The sequence below is a fragment of the Carex rostrata genome, chromosome 2 (assembly GCF_964058835.1).
Source record: "Carex rostrata chromosome 2, lpCarRost1.2, whole genome shotgun sequence".
Lineage (NCBI taxonomy): Eukaryota > Viridiplantae > Streptophyta > Magnoliopsida > Poales > Cyperaceae > Carex > Carex rostrata.
The window spans coordinates 3,414,731-3,432,259 of NC_135919.1; the positions used below are offsets into that span (position 1 = coordinate 3,414,731).

Consider the following 17,529-nt stretch of genomic DNA (forward strand, 5'->3'; position numbering starts at 1 on the left):
ATTATGTGTTTTAGAGATATTTGTGTTGATGAGTTAACTATGTGTTGAAACCTTGTGTTCTAAAGATATGTAGAAGTTCTCTAAGAAATGTTCAAGTTTTGACACATAATGTTTTTAACAACAATCAACAAATATTCCCCCACATAAAAGGGTAAAAATAGAAAGTAAGCACTAGAAAATCAAATCATCAAGCATATTTTATTTCATGACTCCGTCAAAAATTTGACTGAGTCAAAATCGCCTTCGCTACTCCTAAAAAAAATGAATTATATTGTGCTAGAATATCTTAAACTTCATGTTTTAAAATAAAATAAACCAAAATAGAATATAAGGATGATAATTGGTGACATATTTTTTTTTATAGGTACTTGTTCTCATCCCTAGTTTGGGATTTTCTTAGCTTACCTAGCTTATTGACATCTTCAACTGTTATTTTTGTTATTTTTTTTGTAATAGCACCTTTTCTTTATCAGCTAACCATGAATTCTTCAATTTTGTCTAGTTTTATGTTGATCCTAAAAAAGAGTACCAATTCTCATCCAAAGAGGAGGTGCAGTTTTATCTAGAGGGGAAGCCTCTCTATCCTGTTTCTACTGAAAAATTATACTGTGACACAACGGGTGAAGATAATGTTAGTGGCAACTATTTTGATAAAGTGTTCCGCAGTTTATACTTCAGTTAATATTATTTTGATTTTGTTCTATTCAGTCCTATTCCTGATTAGATTTTTTACATTTTAGTGAGAGCAAGTAAATTTGTTTCTGTTTTAGATAATAGCTGAGATTTCATATTCACCCGAAAATCTTCCCGATGGATGGATTAAGGAAATGAAATATCGACACAACTGTGCTACATCAAAGAATGGAATAAGAAAAGATCTGGTATGTTAAAAGTTTACATCTTATTGTTCTCTTAGAAAACTTCATTAAATACACTATTTAGGACAACATTTTGTGTCTTCTTTCTCACACTTATAATTGCATGAAATTCTACATAAATCAGGTGATTTGTACCAGTAACTGTTGATTGCTTGTGCATAAGAATGTTATTAACTATCAAAATTTTACAGATTTGTAAATATTATGCTAATGATTAAAAGTTTAAAAAAAAAGTTGATTTATGCAATAATAAAGCACTTCCATTTTTTTTTCCTTTTACCAGTACTACACAGATCCAGAATCTGGTATTGTCTTCTGCTCTGTTAAGGAAGTGGAGAGATATCTACAAACTGGGGAAGTACCAAAACAAGCAAGAAAACCGCAATGGGGTGTCATGGATTTCTATTCTTTAGAAAGTAATGAAGAAATGGTAATGAATTGAATTACTTTCCTTTTCGTATAGCTATTGGCTAATTTTAACATATATTTTTTTAATACACTCTAGATGTACAAGAAACTTAAGAAGGTGGTGTTATTAATTTGAAGATACATTTGCAACAGGGCCCTTTATAATATAGTTTTTCCCACATAGTCCATAGTGGAGATTAATTATAAAAAAACAAAAATTACCAACCAAAACATATAAAAAACAATGGAGATTAATTATGCACGAACTATGCAATTCCATATCAGTTAATTTGTTTTAGTTCAGTTTATGCAAGTGCAGGATCTAATAAGGCCCACCCCAATTTCAAAAATAAGAATAATAATAATAATAATAATAATAATAACAATTCTATTAAGTTCTTATTCTTCCTTTTTACCACTATATGTAACATCATCCAGCATTGATCATGGAATGTTATTGTAAACTCAGCCTGAATATCTCGCAAGAAGACTTTATTTGCGTAAAAAGAGACGTCCTTCCAAGAGACTCGTCGACGAAGGCAACAACAAGGTCTTGATGGGACCCACAGATCAGTTTATAGAAGGCGGAAATGATATCGTGGGACCCATCGGAACAATATTCACAGGAGAACAGGATCAGATCAATGTTCATATTTGTTTTTGAAACCAGTAAAGTTATTATTAAGTTTCATATATATCACCAAAAGAAGTTCAATATTATTTATTTCTCACAGCAAACATTATTGGATGTACCTACCGGCCACCACATAACACTCATACACATTCCAAAAAGGTTCATTATTTGGCCGGAGTAACTTTCCATGTTGTGGCTTGAAGCAGCCTCCCGTACTCTACCACCTTCTCCACATTCGGCAGAGTGTTCTTCACAAAATCTACAGCAAGGAAGCGTTTTTCCCATTCCATCAGTAATGGTGTCTTTGTCTTATCGAGTAACTTCACCCCAGATATCTTCTCGACTGCCTTGATCCAGGACAACTGGGAACCTAAAGTCACATCAATGAAACCAATGGTGTCTCCACCAAAGAATCCCTTCCCAGTCCCAGCAGAGCATTTCTTGAAAACTCCTTCCAACTGCTGTAGCACACCAAATGAATTGGCAATTTTTTCCGCCTTTGCCTCCTCCGTAGCAGCTTTCAAGATTCCCCAAAATGATTGTACAAACTGCACGAGAAAATAAATGAAATGTTAATTTGTTACTTTTGTAATTCATCTCCAAACTCATATATATTGTGGTTGATTGTAAAATTAAATGATTAGTAAATTAAGTACGTTCTCGTCAATATACGCAGCCCAGAAGTGAGCCATGGCACGTTCGTAAGGATCAGCAGGAAGTAGAGGAGGTCCGGTACTAGACCAGTTCTCATCAATGTACTGCAAAATCACCAACGACTCACAGATACTTCGATCACCATGGATAAGTATCGGTATTTTCTTGTAGATCGGATTGTGTTTGAGAAGAAGCTCGCCCTTGTTTTTAAGATCCTGCTCAAGGTACTCATAACTCAGCCCCTTTTGTTGTAGCACCATTTTTATCCTGAGTACAAATGGACTAGGCCATGTTCCCAACAGTTTGAGATCACCTTCTGCCATTTTCACCTGAGAATGAATGTTTGTGGGAAATTGATATGAGATCTGTGTTGTATGTAGGGCTTAAATAAGGTAGAAGTGGACAAGTGTTGATTGCCAACATAATAAATATCCAAATATATGTTAGTTGAATTTTCCACTACCTTCCAAAAAAATATGATATGCCCATCAATTAAGACACCTCCTTGAATCGGATTCTTTTGTGGGTTGGTTTTGTGTTTACAAAGTTACTTTAAGAATTAAGGTAAAAAAACTTGGATTATGGATCAAATTATTGTTGTTGGATGTGTTTAAATTAAATGTTCTGATGAAGTGATTAACTGAGGTGCACGTACTGCATGCATAAACTTTATTTTTATTTGACATTGACCGTAGGCCAACTTAGTATTACAAGAGGGGGTTAAAATGTCTCAATTTTTGTGCCTTCATTATATTTCATTTAAAAAAATAATAATAACTTAAAATTTAAAAATCAAATTAAAACAGTTGAATGTTATCTACATCATTTTGATGCATGTATATGTAAAAAATTATGATATTTGAAATTTATTTTGGTTGTTATCAAGGAGTTAGGCTAATATGACACTAGTGTTATATCAAACTAAATAACACCACATCTTAAACCCCTTAGATCTGCTTTAAGATTCGTACTATCCACTTTTACTGTTCAAGCACTTCATTTTGTACGAATCTTAAAGCAGATCTAAGGGTTTAAGATGTGGTGTTATTTAGTTTGATATAACACTAGTGTCATATTAGCCTAACTCGTTATCAAGAGCTTGTAAAAATATACTAATATGGATAATTTCTAGACATTGATTATTCAATTTATTGCTTTACATAAAAATAAAATAGAAATGTAATAATTTATTACGAGCACATGGACAAAATAATATAAATCACATATAACGGTTTTATTTTAATATTTGTATTTTAAATTTTTAGTTTAATATTTTAAAAATAAAAACATATAGCTAAAGCACAAAAAATATAGACTTTTGAAGTATTATAATTATTTGAACCCTTCTTGTATTATAATTGTTATATAGTTAGTTGGAAGGATGGTGCTGCTTGGAGATGATCATGAGGCAGAGAATGCTTGTGCAAGCACTGTCGTCATGAGGTAAAACTAAAGCTGGAATTATTTTTACAGTCCACTGCCATTGCGGACTAAAGGTGCTAAAAAAGAATTTGTATATGTCTTCTTCGCAGCCACTGCCGATTTTTTTAAAAATACCCTCCAAAAAAATATTTTATTAAAAATAACCAGTTTTTAGTTAAATTTTTAAAAATAGCCAAACCGCGGATTTTTTCTGCGCCCCGAAATTTTTATTCCGGGCCGCGGAAAAATTTTGCGCCCCGAAAAAAAAAATTTAATTCTTTTTCCCAAGCACGGATATTTTCCGCGGCCCGGATTTTTTTTATTTTTTTAGATTTTAGAGTTTGGAGTTTGGAAGATAATGCTTTTTTGAAATTTTTTGTCCAACTTTACACCTCTGGTTAACATATCAAAACACCTTCAAAACTCATGAAAATTTACCAACATGCATTCTTGACTTCATAGAATAGGACTGTGAAGTTTCATACAAAATCTCAAAACAGATCGTGAGATATCGGCTCTCAAAAATTGTCCGAACTGCTGAAGGGTTGCTTCTGAGCCCAAATTTGCACTTCTGGTTAACATATCAAAACACCTTCAAAAATCATGAAAATATACCGACATGCATTCCTGACTTCATAGAATAGTACTGTGAAGTTTCATACAAAATCTCAAAACAGATCGTGAGATATCGGCTCTCAAAAATTACCCGAACTGCTGAAGGGTTGCTTCTGAGCCCAAATTTGCACCTCTGGTTAACATATCAAAACACCTTCAAAAATCATGAAATTTACCGACATGCATTCCTGACTTCATAGAATAGTACTGTGAAGTTTCATACAAAATCTCAAAACAGATCGTGAGATATCGGCTCTCAAAAATTGCCCGAACTGCTGAAGGGTTGCTTCTGAGCCCAAATTTGCACCTCTGGTTAACATATCAAAACACCTTCAAAAATCATGAAAATTTACCGACATGCATTCCTGACTTCATAAAATAGTACTGTGAAGTTTCATACAAAATCTCATAACAGATCGTGAGATATCGGCTCTCAAAAATTGTCCGAACTGCTGAAGGGTTGCTTCTGAGCCCAAATTTGCACTTCTGGTTAACATATCAAAACACCTTCAAAAATCATGAAAATATACCGACATGCATTCCTGACTTCATAGAATAGTACTGCGAAGTTTCATACAAAATCTCAAAACAGATCGTGAGATATCGGCTCTCAAAAATTGCCCGAACTGCTGAAGGGTTGCTTCTGAGCCCAAATTTGCACCTCTGGTTAACATATCAAAACACCTTCAAAAATCATGAAATTTACCGACATGCACTCCTGACTTCATATAATAGTACTGTGAAGTTTCATACAAAATCTCAAAACAGATCGTGAGATATCGGCTCTCAAAAATTGCCCGAACTGCTGAAGGGTTGCTTCTGAGCCCAAATTTGCACCTCTGGTTAACATATCAAAACACCTTCAAAAATCATGAAAATTTACCGACATGCACTCCTGACTTCATAGAATAGTACTGTGAAGTTTCATACAAAATATCAAAACAGATCGTGAGATATCGGCTCTCAAAAATTGCCCGAACTGCTGAAGGAGTGCTTGTGAGCCCAAATTTACACCTCTGGTTAACATATCAAAACACCTTCAAAAATCATGAAATTTTACCGACATGCATTATTGACTTCATAGAACAAGACTTTGAAGTTTCATACAAAATCTCAAAACAGATCGTGAGATATCGGCTCTCAAAAATTGCCCGGACTGCTGAAGGAGTGATTCTGAACCCAAATTTGTACCTCTGGTTAACATATCAAAACACCTTCAAAAATCATGAAAATTTACCGACATGCATTCTTGACTTCATAGAACAAAACTGTAAAGTTTTATACAAAATATCAAAACAGATCGTGATTTTTCAAGGTGTTTTGATATGTTAACCAGAGGTGCAAATATGGGCTCAGAAGCACTCCTTCAGCAGGTCGGGCAAGTTTTGAGAGCTGATATCTCACGATCTGTTTTGAGATTTTGTATGAAACTTCACTGTCTTGTTCTATGAAGTCAGGAATGCATGTCGGTATATTTTCATGATTTTTGAAGGTGTTTTGATATGTTAACCAGAGGTGCAAATTTGGGCTCAGAAGCACTCCTTCAGCAGTTCGGGCAATTTTTGAGAGCCGATATCTCATGATCTGTCTTGAGATTTTGTATGAAACTTCACAGTTCTATTCTATGAAGTCAGGAATGCATGTCGGTAAATTTTCATGATTTTTGAAGGTATTTTGATATGTTAACCAGAGTTGCAAATTTGGGCTCAGAAGCACTCATTCAGCAGTCCGGGCAAATTTGAGTGCCGATATCTCACGATCTGTTTTGAGATTTTTTATGAAACTTGACAGTCCTATTCTATGAAGTAAAGAATGTATGTCGGTAAATTTTCATGATTTTTGAAGGTGTTTTGATATGTTAACCAGAGGTTCAAAGTTAGACAAAAAATTTTAAAAAAACATTATTTTCCAAACTCCAAACTCTAAAAAAAAAAAAAATCCGGGCCGCATAAAATATCCGCGCTCGGGAAAAAAAATTAAATTTTTTTTTTCGGGGCGCGGAAAAAATCCGCGGTTTGGCTATTTTTAAAAATTTTGCTGAAAAGTGGTTATTTTTTAGAAAATATTTTTTTGGAGGGTATTTTTAAAAAAATCGGCAGCCACTGACAAGCTTTATTTTTATTTATTTTTTAAAAAAACAATAAATTTGCGTAGGATGTTGGACATAGGAAGACAAATGGATCAGATATTATGTTCAAATTTTTAAAAATTCGGATATTCATATATGAATATTTTTGTGAGTTCGGATTAATTTTGTTAAGAACAAATATATTTTGTAATGACATTACAAGTTTAACATGAGAAAAATTACCATAATGATCAAATATCCGAATTATATTCATATTTTTGTTATTTTTATTTTCTAATAAAAATATTTATTGAATAATATGTTAATTTTGCAATATTTAAATTAAGTATTCAAATTATAAAATGTGCATTTGATATCCGATTTGTATTCATAAATATTTAATCTCCGTATCTGCAAGATTCATGCAATCTGTCTACTTCAATGTTGACCAGCCTTAAAGATTGGATAGTTGGGCCCTAGAATGCAGTGACTCATTTGATTTATTATATGCCATTTTCTCTGTATGCTTTGCTAAAAAATTTGACCGACTCAAAATTACCTTTGCTACTCCCAAAAAAAAATAGAGTCCGTATGTTTGGCACCAGATTCTGTAAATCAGCATCCAAGCAAAATGATTGAATGACATCAATATCTACTCTCTTGCAATTGTATACATCTACTTTAATCATCTGACACAGGACCCTGTCTTATGTGCTACCCTCTTTTCTCATGATTTTCACTCATCCTTTAGCATTCAAGCTCCTCTGAAAGTCCATTATAGGTGTCATGCAGCCATGAGAGGCGCTGAAAGAGAAAATTAAAGAATGTTTTCTAGGCGAAGTCTGATTTTTTTTTTTTTTTTTAAAAAAGCCAAAAGCCCATTTCATTGCTGAAATTGAGTTAAATACAAAACATAATGTTGGTCTTTAAGTTGCCAATAACCTGGACCGACTACCAAGCGCAAAAGAAGTAAAATAACCCAGTTCATACATCAACATAAGCATAACATATGCCAAGCGCCAAAAGTAATTAAGAGTTGCTAAAACTAAGCCACTTAGGGAAGGGCTAAGGCTGTTAACACTACTGGAGCAAAACAAGATCCTGAGCTTCATCATCAATCTATGGAGTCTCTGTAGCTAGTGCATCCCCTGTGGGCTGATACATCACCATGGGGAGTGGCATGTACTGACTAAGTGGAATTACATCCTCAATTACTGGAAGCCAATTGCCCATTGCATCCTTAAATTTCTTCTTCATGTTCCCTGTCCAGTGTAGACACAAAGATTTAATTATTAGTATAATGTTTCTAGCAGATTTAATTGGAGCATTATTAAAACAAAGATCATTTCTATGTTTCCACAGGGACCAGCTAACTGCACTAAGAACTATGAGAAAACCAACCTCATCAGTGTGATCAAGTGACTTAGAAAAAACTAGAATATCTTCCCAAGTATGCCATTGGTGCATTACATCTTGGCTTTGACCTAACCAGAACCAAACTTGTTGTGCTAAAGGACACAATAAAAACAAATGGTCTACTAACTCTTGGTGACATCAAAATTGGCATTGGGTGTTACCAGTCCACCCTTTCTTGATCAAGTTATCTTTAGTTAGTATAATATTGTGAGAAACTAGCTACATAAAGATCCTAATCTTATGAGGAATTAGTAGTTTCCACCATAACATAGAATTTATAGGTTGAACCCCTCCAAAATTAAGAATTGTATAAATAGAGTGAGTTGAAAACTTCCCTGAGCTCTCCCATTTTCATTCTATCTTATCACAGTCCAAAGTGAAAGAGGTTGAGCTGATGAGGAACAGAATATCCACCCACTCCTGAAAATCTACCCCTACTAAATCTATCCTAAATTTTACACATTGGCCTTGAGAATTTATCACATCAGCTAAAAGGATGTCCTTATTTGTACATTTAGAGAATAAGGAATAGTATTTAACAGCAAGAGAGAGTACAATTCTGGAACCACTGATCTAACCAAAATCTAAGTTGGGTATGGACACCTGGTGTATATGAGGTGCTAAAATCTCCTATATGACTAAGTTTGAGCAAGGTAGACCAGAAAGGAGATATGTAAGGAGAATGATTCAAAATGTATTTATGAAGTAAAAGAGTTTTCCAAGGGCTAAGATACTCATTGTTTTTAAGTTTCCACCACCATTTGAGCAAGAGAGAGATGTTTATTTGTCTAAGATCTAGAATTCCTAAACCTCCAAAGGCTTTTGCTAATCTAGATGTATACCGGTCTATTATAATGTATTTTTTCTTTTTTGAGTTGCCTTGCCAGAGGAATCTTCTTCTAACTTTGTCAATTAACTTGATGATTGTTAAGGGGATTTTATAAACAGACAATGCATACAAAGACACTGCAGAAAGGACTGAGTTAACTAGAGTTAATTTACCTCCTATTGATAGCATATTGCTTTTCCACAGTTGTAGTTTACTCTCTATTTTATCAACTAAAAATGCCCAATCAGATATCTGGCGAAGTCTGATTTTAAAAACTATAGTACTTTTTTTAACACTTTTGTATACTTGCTTTAATAACTTGACAGCATGTATGCTGATACATTGTGATGCTTGTGGTTTGATTTTGTCAAACATATGTTGTTTAGGTAAACTGGTACTATGTTTTCAATTTTGGGTAGGATTATGTGTTTTAGAGATATTTGTGCTTATGAGGTAATTGTGTGTTGAAACCTTGTGTTCTAGAGATATCTAGAAATTCTCTAAGAAATGTTCAAGTTTTGACACATGGAATGTTTTCAACAACAATCAACAAATATTCATCTACATAAAAGGATAAAAATAGAAAGAAAGCACTAAAAAATCAAATCATCAAGCATATTTTATTTCATGAATCCGTCAAAAATTTGACCGACTCAAAATCGCCTTCGCTACTCCTAAAAAAAATGAATTATATTGTGCTAGAATATCTTAAACTTCATGTTTTAAAATAAAATAAAGCAAAATAGAATATAAGGATGATAATTGGTGCCATGTTTTTTTTATAGGTAGTTCATGTACGACTTGTTCTCATCCCTAGTTTGGCATTTTCTTAGCTTACCTATTGACATCTTCAACTGTTATTTTTGTTTTTTTTTTTTGTAATAGCACCTTTTCTTTATCAGCTAACCATGAATTCTTCAATTTAAAACTTAAATGTCAAAATAAAACCGTTAGATGTGATCTATGTTATTTTCTCTATGCGTCCATAAAAAAATATCACATTTTGATTTTGCTTTTATATGAAATTATGAATCAATAAGTTGAAAAATCAACGTCTAGAAATTATCCACATTAGTATACATTTTTATAAGCTCAAGATGATAACCAAACCAAAGTTGAAATGCCATAATTTTTTACACGTGCATAGATAAAATGATGTATTTCATATCCAACGGTTTTATTTTGAATTTTAAGATTTAAATTTTGAGTTATTAAAGTTTTTAAAAATAGAGGCATGATGGAGGTACAAAAAATGAAGGCATTTGAACCCTTCTCTTTTATTAATATGGGTCTCCAATATTAAATAATTTCTTATAGGACAAAATATGCTTGCCCTTCCATTCCTGGGAAATCCTCATGCTGTCAAGGACAAAACTTTCCTTTAATTAGTTATATTATTAATTGAGAGAGAGGAAGTGGATCCGGTAATCAATCAATTTATTAAATAAGTAAGGGTAATTTGGGTATTTAGAATTAAAAAATTCTCTCAGCTCTCAAAATTAGAATCGTTGCTCTTAGTATAGCACTCCCCTTTTTTAATACACTCTAGATGTACAAGAAACTTAAGAAGGTAGCGTTATTAATTTGAAGATACATTTGCAACAGGGCCCTTTGTAATATAGTTTTTCCCACATAGTCCATAGTGGAGATTAATTATAAAAAAAAAACAAAAATTACCAACAAAAACATATAAAAAACAATGTAGATTACTTATGCACAAACTATGCAATTCCATATCAGTTAATTTGTTTTAGTTCAGTTTATGCAAGTGCAGGATCTAATAAGGCCCACCCCAATTTCAAAAATAAGAATAACAGGGCACATGCCACTTTTTTTTTTTTTTAAATAATAATAATAATAATAATAATAATAATAATAATAATAATAATAATAACAACAATTCTATTAAGTTCTTATTCTTCCTTTTTACCACTATATGTAACACCATCCAGCATTGATCATGGAATGTTATTGTAAATTCAGCCTGAATATCTCGCGAGAAGACTTTAATTGCATAAAAAGAGACGTCCTTCCAAGAGACCCGTCGACGAAGGCAACAACAAGGTCTTGATGGGACCCACAGATGAGTTTATAGAAGGCGGAAATGATATCGTGGGACCCATCGGAACAATATTCACAGGAGAACAGGATCAGATCAATGTTCATATTTGTTTTTGAAACCAGTAAAGTTATTATTAAGTTTCATATATATCAGCAAAAGAAGTTCAATATTATTTATTTCTCACAGCAAACATTATTTCATGCACCTACCGGCCACCACATAACACTCATACACATTCCAAAAAGGTTCATTATTTGGCCGGAGTAACTTTCCATGTTGTGGCTTGAAGCAGCCTCCCGTACTCTACCACCTTCTCCACATTCGGCAGAGTGTTCTTCACGAAATCTATAGCAAGGAAGCGTTTTTCCCATTCCATCAGTAATGGTATCTTTGTCTTATCGAGCAACTTCACCCCAGATATCTTCTCGACTGCCTTGATCCAGGACAACTGGGAACCTAAAGTCACATCAATGAAACCAATGGTGTCTCCACCAAAGAATCCCTTCCCAGTCCCAGCAGAGCATTTCTTGAAAACTCCTTCCAACTGCTGTAGCACACCAAATGAATCGGCAATTTTTTCCGCCTTTGCCTCCTCTGTAGCAGCTTTCAAGATTCCCCAAAATGATCCTACAAACTGCACGAGAAAAATAAATGAAATATTAATTTGTTACTTCTGTAATTCATCTCCAAACTCATATATATTGTGGTTGATTGTAAAATTAAATGATTAGTAATTTAAGTACCTTCTCGTCAATATATGCAGCCCAGAAACGAGCCATGGCACGTTCATAAGGATCAGCAGGAAGCAGAGGAGGTCCGATATCAGACCAGTTCTCATCAATGTACTGCAAAATCACCAATGACTCACAGATACTTCGATCACCATGGATGAGTATCGGTATTTTCTTGTAGATCGGATTGTGTTTGAGAAGAAGCTCGCCCTTGTTTTTAAGGTCCTGCTCAAGGTACTCATAACTCAGCCCCTTTTGTTGTAGCACCATTTTTATCCTGAGTACAAATGGACTAGGCCATGTTCCCAACAGTTTGAGATCACCTTCTGCCATTTTCACCTGAGAATGAATTAATGTTTGTGGGAAATTGATATGAGATCTGTGTTGCATGTAGGGTTTAAATAAGGTAGAAGTGTACACGTGTTGATTGCCAACAAAATAAATATCCAAATGTTGGAATTTAATATGATATGCCGTACGTCCTTTGTAGATTTTTTTTATTAATTAATCAATATATATGTTGTTGGAATTTTCCACTACCTTTCAAGAAAATATGATATGCCGACATCAATTAAGACACCTCCTTGAATCGGATTCTTTTGTGGGTTGGTTTTGTATTTACAAAGTTACTTCAACATAAAAAAAAAACTTGGATTATGGATCAAATTATTGTTGTTGGATGTATTTATAAATGTTCTGATGAAGTGATTAACTGAGGTGCATTGCATGCATAAAATGTCTCAATTTTTTGTGTCTCCATTATGTTTTTATTTTTAAAAAATTGAATAAATAAAAAAATTTAAATTTTTAAATCAAATTAAAACCGTTGAATGTTATCTACATCATTTTATCCATGCATGTGTAAAAAATTATGACATTTGAACTTTATTTTGGCTGTTATCGAGAGCTTATAGAAATATACTAATTTGGATAATTTCTAGACATTGATTATTCAATTTATTACTTGACATAAAAACAAATAGAAATATAATAATTTATTACGAGCACATGGACAAAATAATATAAATCACATCTAACGGTTTTATTTTAATATTTATATTTTAAATTTTGAGTTTCATATTTAAAAAATAAAAACATAGCGGAAGCACAAAAAATAAAAGACTTTTGAAGTATTATAATTATTTGAACCCTTCTGGTATTATAATTGTTATATAGTTAGTTGGAAGGATGGTGCTGCTTGGAGATGATCAAGCAGAGAATGCTTGCACAACCACTGTTGTCATGAGGTAACTGAGGTGTGGAATTTCTGTGGAATTTTTGTGGAATTTCAGACATTTTTTACAACACTGGTTGGTTAGAAGGATGGTGCTGCTTGGAGATGATCAAGCACAGAATGCTTACGCAAGCACTGTCGTCATGGGGTAAAACTAGAGGTGGAATTTTAGTCCGTTTTTTTTTAAGTACCACCCCAATAAATCAGAATTAAATAAATACCATCGGATTTCATAAATTTAAGATTCCGCCACGTTCACAAAATAAATTTGCGCACCGATCCGTTCCCGACTGACCCGTTTCCTGACCCGTTCACAAAACCATTCTGTGAACCGACCCGTTCCCGATTGACCCGTTCCATGACCCATTCGCAAAACCATTTTGCGGACCGACCCGTTCACAAAACTATTTTGCGGACCGACCCGTGGACCCGTTTCCGACCTGACCCATCCGCCGGTACCCGTTTGCGACTGACCCGTTCCATGACCCGTTCACAAAACCATTTTGCGGACGAATCCGTTCACAAAATGGTTTTGCGAACGGGTCATGGAACGGGTCAGTCGGGAACGGGTCAGTTCGCAGAATGGTTTTGTGAACGTGTCAGAAAACGGGTCAGTCGGAAACGGGTCGGTGTGCAAATTCATTTTGTGAACGTGGTGGAATCTTAAATTTATAAAATCCGGTGGTATTCATTTAATTCCGATTTATTGGGATGGTACTAAAAAACACGGAATTTTAGTCCAGTGCCACTGCGGCCTAAAGGTGCTAAATAAAAAAGAATTAGTATATGTTTCGCAGCCACTGACAATTTTTTTTTTTTTTAAAAGAAATTTTTATAGGATTTTTGGACATAGGAAGACAAATGGATCATATATTATATTCAAATTTTTATAAATTCGGATATTCATATATGAATATTTTTGTGAGTTTGGATTAATTTTGTTAAGAACAAATATATTTTGTAATGACATTACAAGTTTAACATGAGAAAAATTACCATAATGACCAAATATCCGAATTATATTCATATTTTTGTTATTTTTATTTTTTAATAAAAATATTTATTGAATAATATGTTAATTTTGCAATATTTAAATTAAGTATTCAAATTATAAATATGTGCATTTGATATCTGATTTGTATTCATAAATATTTAATCTCCGATCCGTATCTCCAAGATTCATGCAATCTGTCTACCTCAATGCTGACCAACCTTAAAGATTGGATAGTTGGGCCTTAGAATGCAGTGACTCATTTAATTTTATTATATGCCATTTTCTCTGTATGCTTTGCTAAAAAATTTGACCGAGTCAAAATTATCTTTGCTACTCCCAATAAAAAATAGAGTCCGTACCAGGTGATGTTTGTTTGGCACCAGATTTTGTAAAATAGAGTCCGTATTCATAAATAATTAATCAATATATATGTTAGTTGAATTTTCCACTACCTTCCAAAAAAATATGATATGTCGACATCAATTAAGATACCTCCTTGAATCGGATTCTTTTGTGGGTTGGTTTTGTGTTTACAAAGTTACTTTAATATAAAAAAAAACTTGGATTATGGATCAAATTATTGTTGTTGGATGTGTTTAAATTAAATGTTCTGATGAAGTGATTAACTGAGGTGCACTGCATACATAAAATGTCTCAATTTTTTGTGTCTCCATTATTTTTTTATTTTTAAAAAATTGAATAAATCAAAAAATTTAAATTTTAAAATCAAATTAAAACCGTTGAATGTTATCTACATCATTTTATCCATGCATGTGTAAAAAATTATGATATTTGAACTTTATTTTGGTTGTTATCGAGAGCTTATAGAAATATACTAATTTAGATAATTTCTAGACATTGGTTATTCAATTTATTAATTTACATAAAAAACAAAATCGAAATGTAATGATTTATTATGAGGACATGGACAAAATAATATAAATTGCATCTAACAGTTTTATTTTAATATTTATATTTTAAATTTTGAGTTTAATATTTTAAAAAAAAAACATAAAAGAGGAATAAAAAATAAAGACTTTTGAAGTATTATAATTATTTGAACCCTTGTGTTATAATATAATTATATAGTTAGTTGGAAGGATGGTGCTGCTTGAGATGATCAAGCATAGAATACTTGCGCAAGCACTGTCGTCATGAGATAACTGAGCTGTAAAATTTCTGTGGAATTAATTTTACTAGTCAACTGTCACTGCGGACTAAAGGGAAAAGGTGCTTAAAACGAATTTGTATAGGTTGCAGTCACTGACAATTTTCTTTTTCTTTTAAAAAAAAAAAGGAAAAAAAATAATTTGTATAGGATGTTGGACACAAGTGGATTTGATATTATACTCAAATTTTTGCGGATATTCGGATATGAATATTTTGCGGATACGGTTTCATGTGTTCAGTGGTGGTTAGGTATACAGATACAAATAATTTTTTGTATTTGTATTTTTTCGGATATATGTTTGTACGGATACATATATATATATATATATATATATATATATATAGAGGTAGGCTAATATACAATAGATTGTTCCTAAGGTCCCGTACAATCAAGTCATTTTCTAATTTTTAAAGTCCAAATGATCGATCCAAACTGTTCATCTTGTTCTCCATATTAATATGTGCTTGGAGACCAAATTTTACATTTTTCTGAATTTTTTTACTATTTATTAAGCCACTTTGAAAATCGCTGATCCAACGATAGCTTCTGGTTTACTGTTTTGTCAAGCCACCGTTGGATCAGCGATTTTCAAAGTGGCTTAATAAATAGTAAAAAAATTCAGAAAAATGTAAAATTTGGTCTCCAAGCACATATTAATATGGAGAACAAGATGAACGGTTTGGATCGATCATTTGGACTTTACAAATTGGAAAATGACTTGGTTGTACGGGACCTCACGAACAATCGATTGTATATTAGCCTACCTCTATATATATATAGAGAGAGAGAGAGAGATGGGCTATGGTGCATTGCAATGCATGGACCCTTTTATGCATTGCACTCTAAATCATGGATTTAAAGTCCAAACGACCAATCCGAACCGTTCATCTTGTTCTTCATATTAATATGTGCTTGGAGACCAAATTTTACATTTTTTGGAATTTTATTACTATTTATTAAGCAATTTTGAAAGTCGCTGATCTGATGGTCCAGAAAATTTTACTGTTTTGTACTGTTCACAGCAAAACAGCAATTTTCAAAAATGCTTAATAAATAGTAAAAAAATTCCAAAAAATATAAAATTTGGTCTCCAAGCACATTTCTATATGGATTAAACATCTAACGGTTCGGATCGGTCGTTTGGACTTTAAATCCGTGATTATAGTGCAATGCATAAGGGGGTTCATGCATTGCAATGCACCATAGCCCATCTCTCTCTCTCTATATATATATATATATAGAGAGAGAGAGAGTACGGCTAACGCGCTTCCTCTAGCATATGGGCCGAAATGCTTCCGGTGGAAATTTGAAATTTCAAAATCCAAAAAGTCGATCTGAACCGTTCATCTTCTTCTCCATATTAATATCTGCTTGGAGACCAAATTTTACATTTTTCTGAAATTTTTTACTATTTATTAAGCCACTTTGAAAATTGCTGATCCAACGGTGGCTTACCAAACAGTAAAAATCAGAAGCTACCGTTGGATCAGCGATTTTCAAAGTGGCTTAATAAATAGTAAAAAATTTCAGAAAAATGTAAAATTTGGTCTCCAAGCAGATATTAATATGGAGAAGAAGATGAACGGTTCAGATCGACTTTTTGGATTTTGAAATTTCAAATTTCCACCGGAAGCATTTCGGCCCATATGCTAGAGGAAGCGCGTTAGCCGTACTCTATATATATATATATATATATATATATATATATATATATATATATGTATAATGTTCTTATTCAATTATCTTTATCATTTTTTAAAAAATTTCGGGTATCCGTTTGTGCATATACAGATATGAATATGGATAATTTCATTTGTTTTAGAATCATATATGTTTCGAGAGAAATTTTGTTTCGTTTTATTTTTTTTGATTAAAAATATGGTTATGTTAGTGATTAATTTTGTAACCGGCCACTGTTCCGAGTTCTTTGTTGTGTGTTGAAGCTTTCTCAGGTTATTATCTAAATCAAAACTTGTTATGAATTAATTGTTGCAATTTGCTTATGTCCTTGCCGGGTTCTTGCTGTGTTTGCTAAGCCCCTTTCTTGGGTGTTGTATGGATCATGTTCCGATATATTTCAACTCAAAATAGAACCCTAGATATTGATTTAAGTAATTACAAGATCTCTTTGCTTTCCTTATTGGCATACTATTATTTTTGTTGATTAGAAATAAATTATGATAGATATAAAGCTTATGGATTTTTTTATTAAAGATCCAATTTCCTTATTTGTATACTGTTATCTTCTTCGTAGATTAAAATTAAATATCAATAAATATAAAGTGTATAATTTCCTTGTTAAATATGGTAATAGAATAAAAGTAAACTAAAAAAGTTTTATAATTGATTACGTACTCGCTTATTTTATTCTAGACTACCATTCCTAACATATGGGCCTAAGTGTAAAATGTGG

At 32.8% G+C, this 17,529-nt stretch overlaps 2 protein-coding genes and 1 long non-coding RNA gene across 6 annotated transcripts in view; 1 reads left to right on the plus strand and 2 right to left on the minus strand.

Annotated features, from left to right (window-relative positions):
* Positions 1-1,173: 1,173 nt before the first annotated feature.
* LOC144569422 (uncharacterized) lies at positions 1,174-11,072 on the plus strand. The gene is made up of 2 exons (XR_013516058.1): positions 1,174-1,308; positions 10,908-11,072. It is a non-coding gene; the product is annotated as an uncharacterized LOC144569422 (long non-coding RNA).
* LOC144569400 (glutathione S-transferase U17-like) overlaps positions 1,980-17,529 on the minus strand; it is a 30,122-nt gene continuing 14,572 nt past the window's right edge. Inside the window, exons 1-2 of one of the 2 annotated variants that reach the window (XM_078319734.1) lie at positions 2,577-3,012; positions 1,980-2,468 (exon numbers count right to left, since the gene is read on the minus strand). In XM_078319734.1, coding sequence (XP_078175860.1) covers positions 2,085-2,468; positions 2,577-2,897 — 705 coding nt within the window. In that variant the 5' untranslated portion in view covers positions 2,898-3,012 and the 3' untranslated portion in view covers positions 1,980-2,084. Of the gene's footprint in view, positions 2,469-2,576; positions 3,013-17,529 lie in introns of those variants that run through there. The other variant, XM_078319743.1, reaches the window with a different exon arrangement.
* Positions 11,109-17,529, minus strand: part of LOC144569347 (putative glutathione S-transferase GSTU6) — a 41,981-nt gene continuing 35,560 nt past the window's right edge. For 2 of the 3 annotated variants that reach the window (XM_078319715.1, XM_078319672.1), the window contains exon 2: positions 11,109-11,620. In XM_078319715.1, the coding sequence (XP_078175841.1) occupies positions 11,237-11,620 (384 nt within the window). In that variant the 3' untranslated portion in view covers positions 11,109-11,236. Of the gene's footprint in view, positions 11,621-11,729; positions 12,185-17,529 lie in introns of those variants that run through there. The other variant, XM_078319653.1, reaches the window with a different exon arrangement.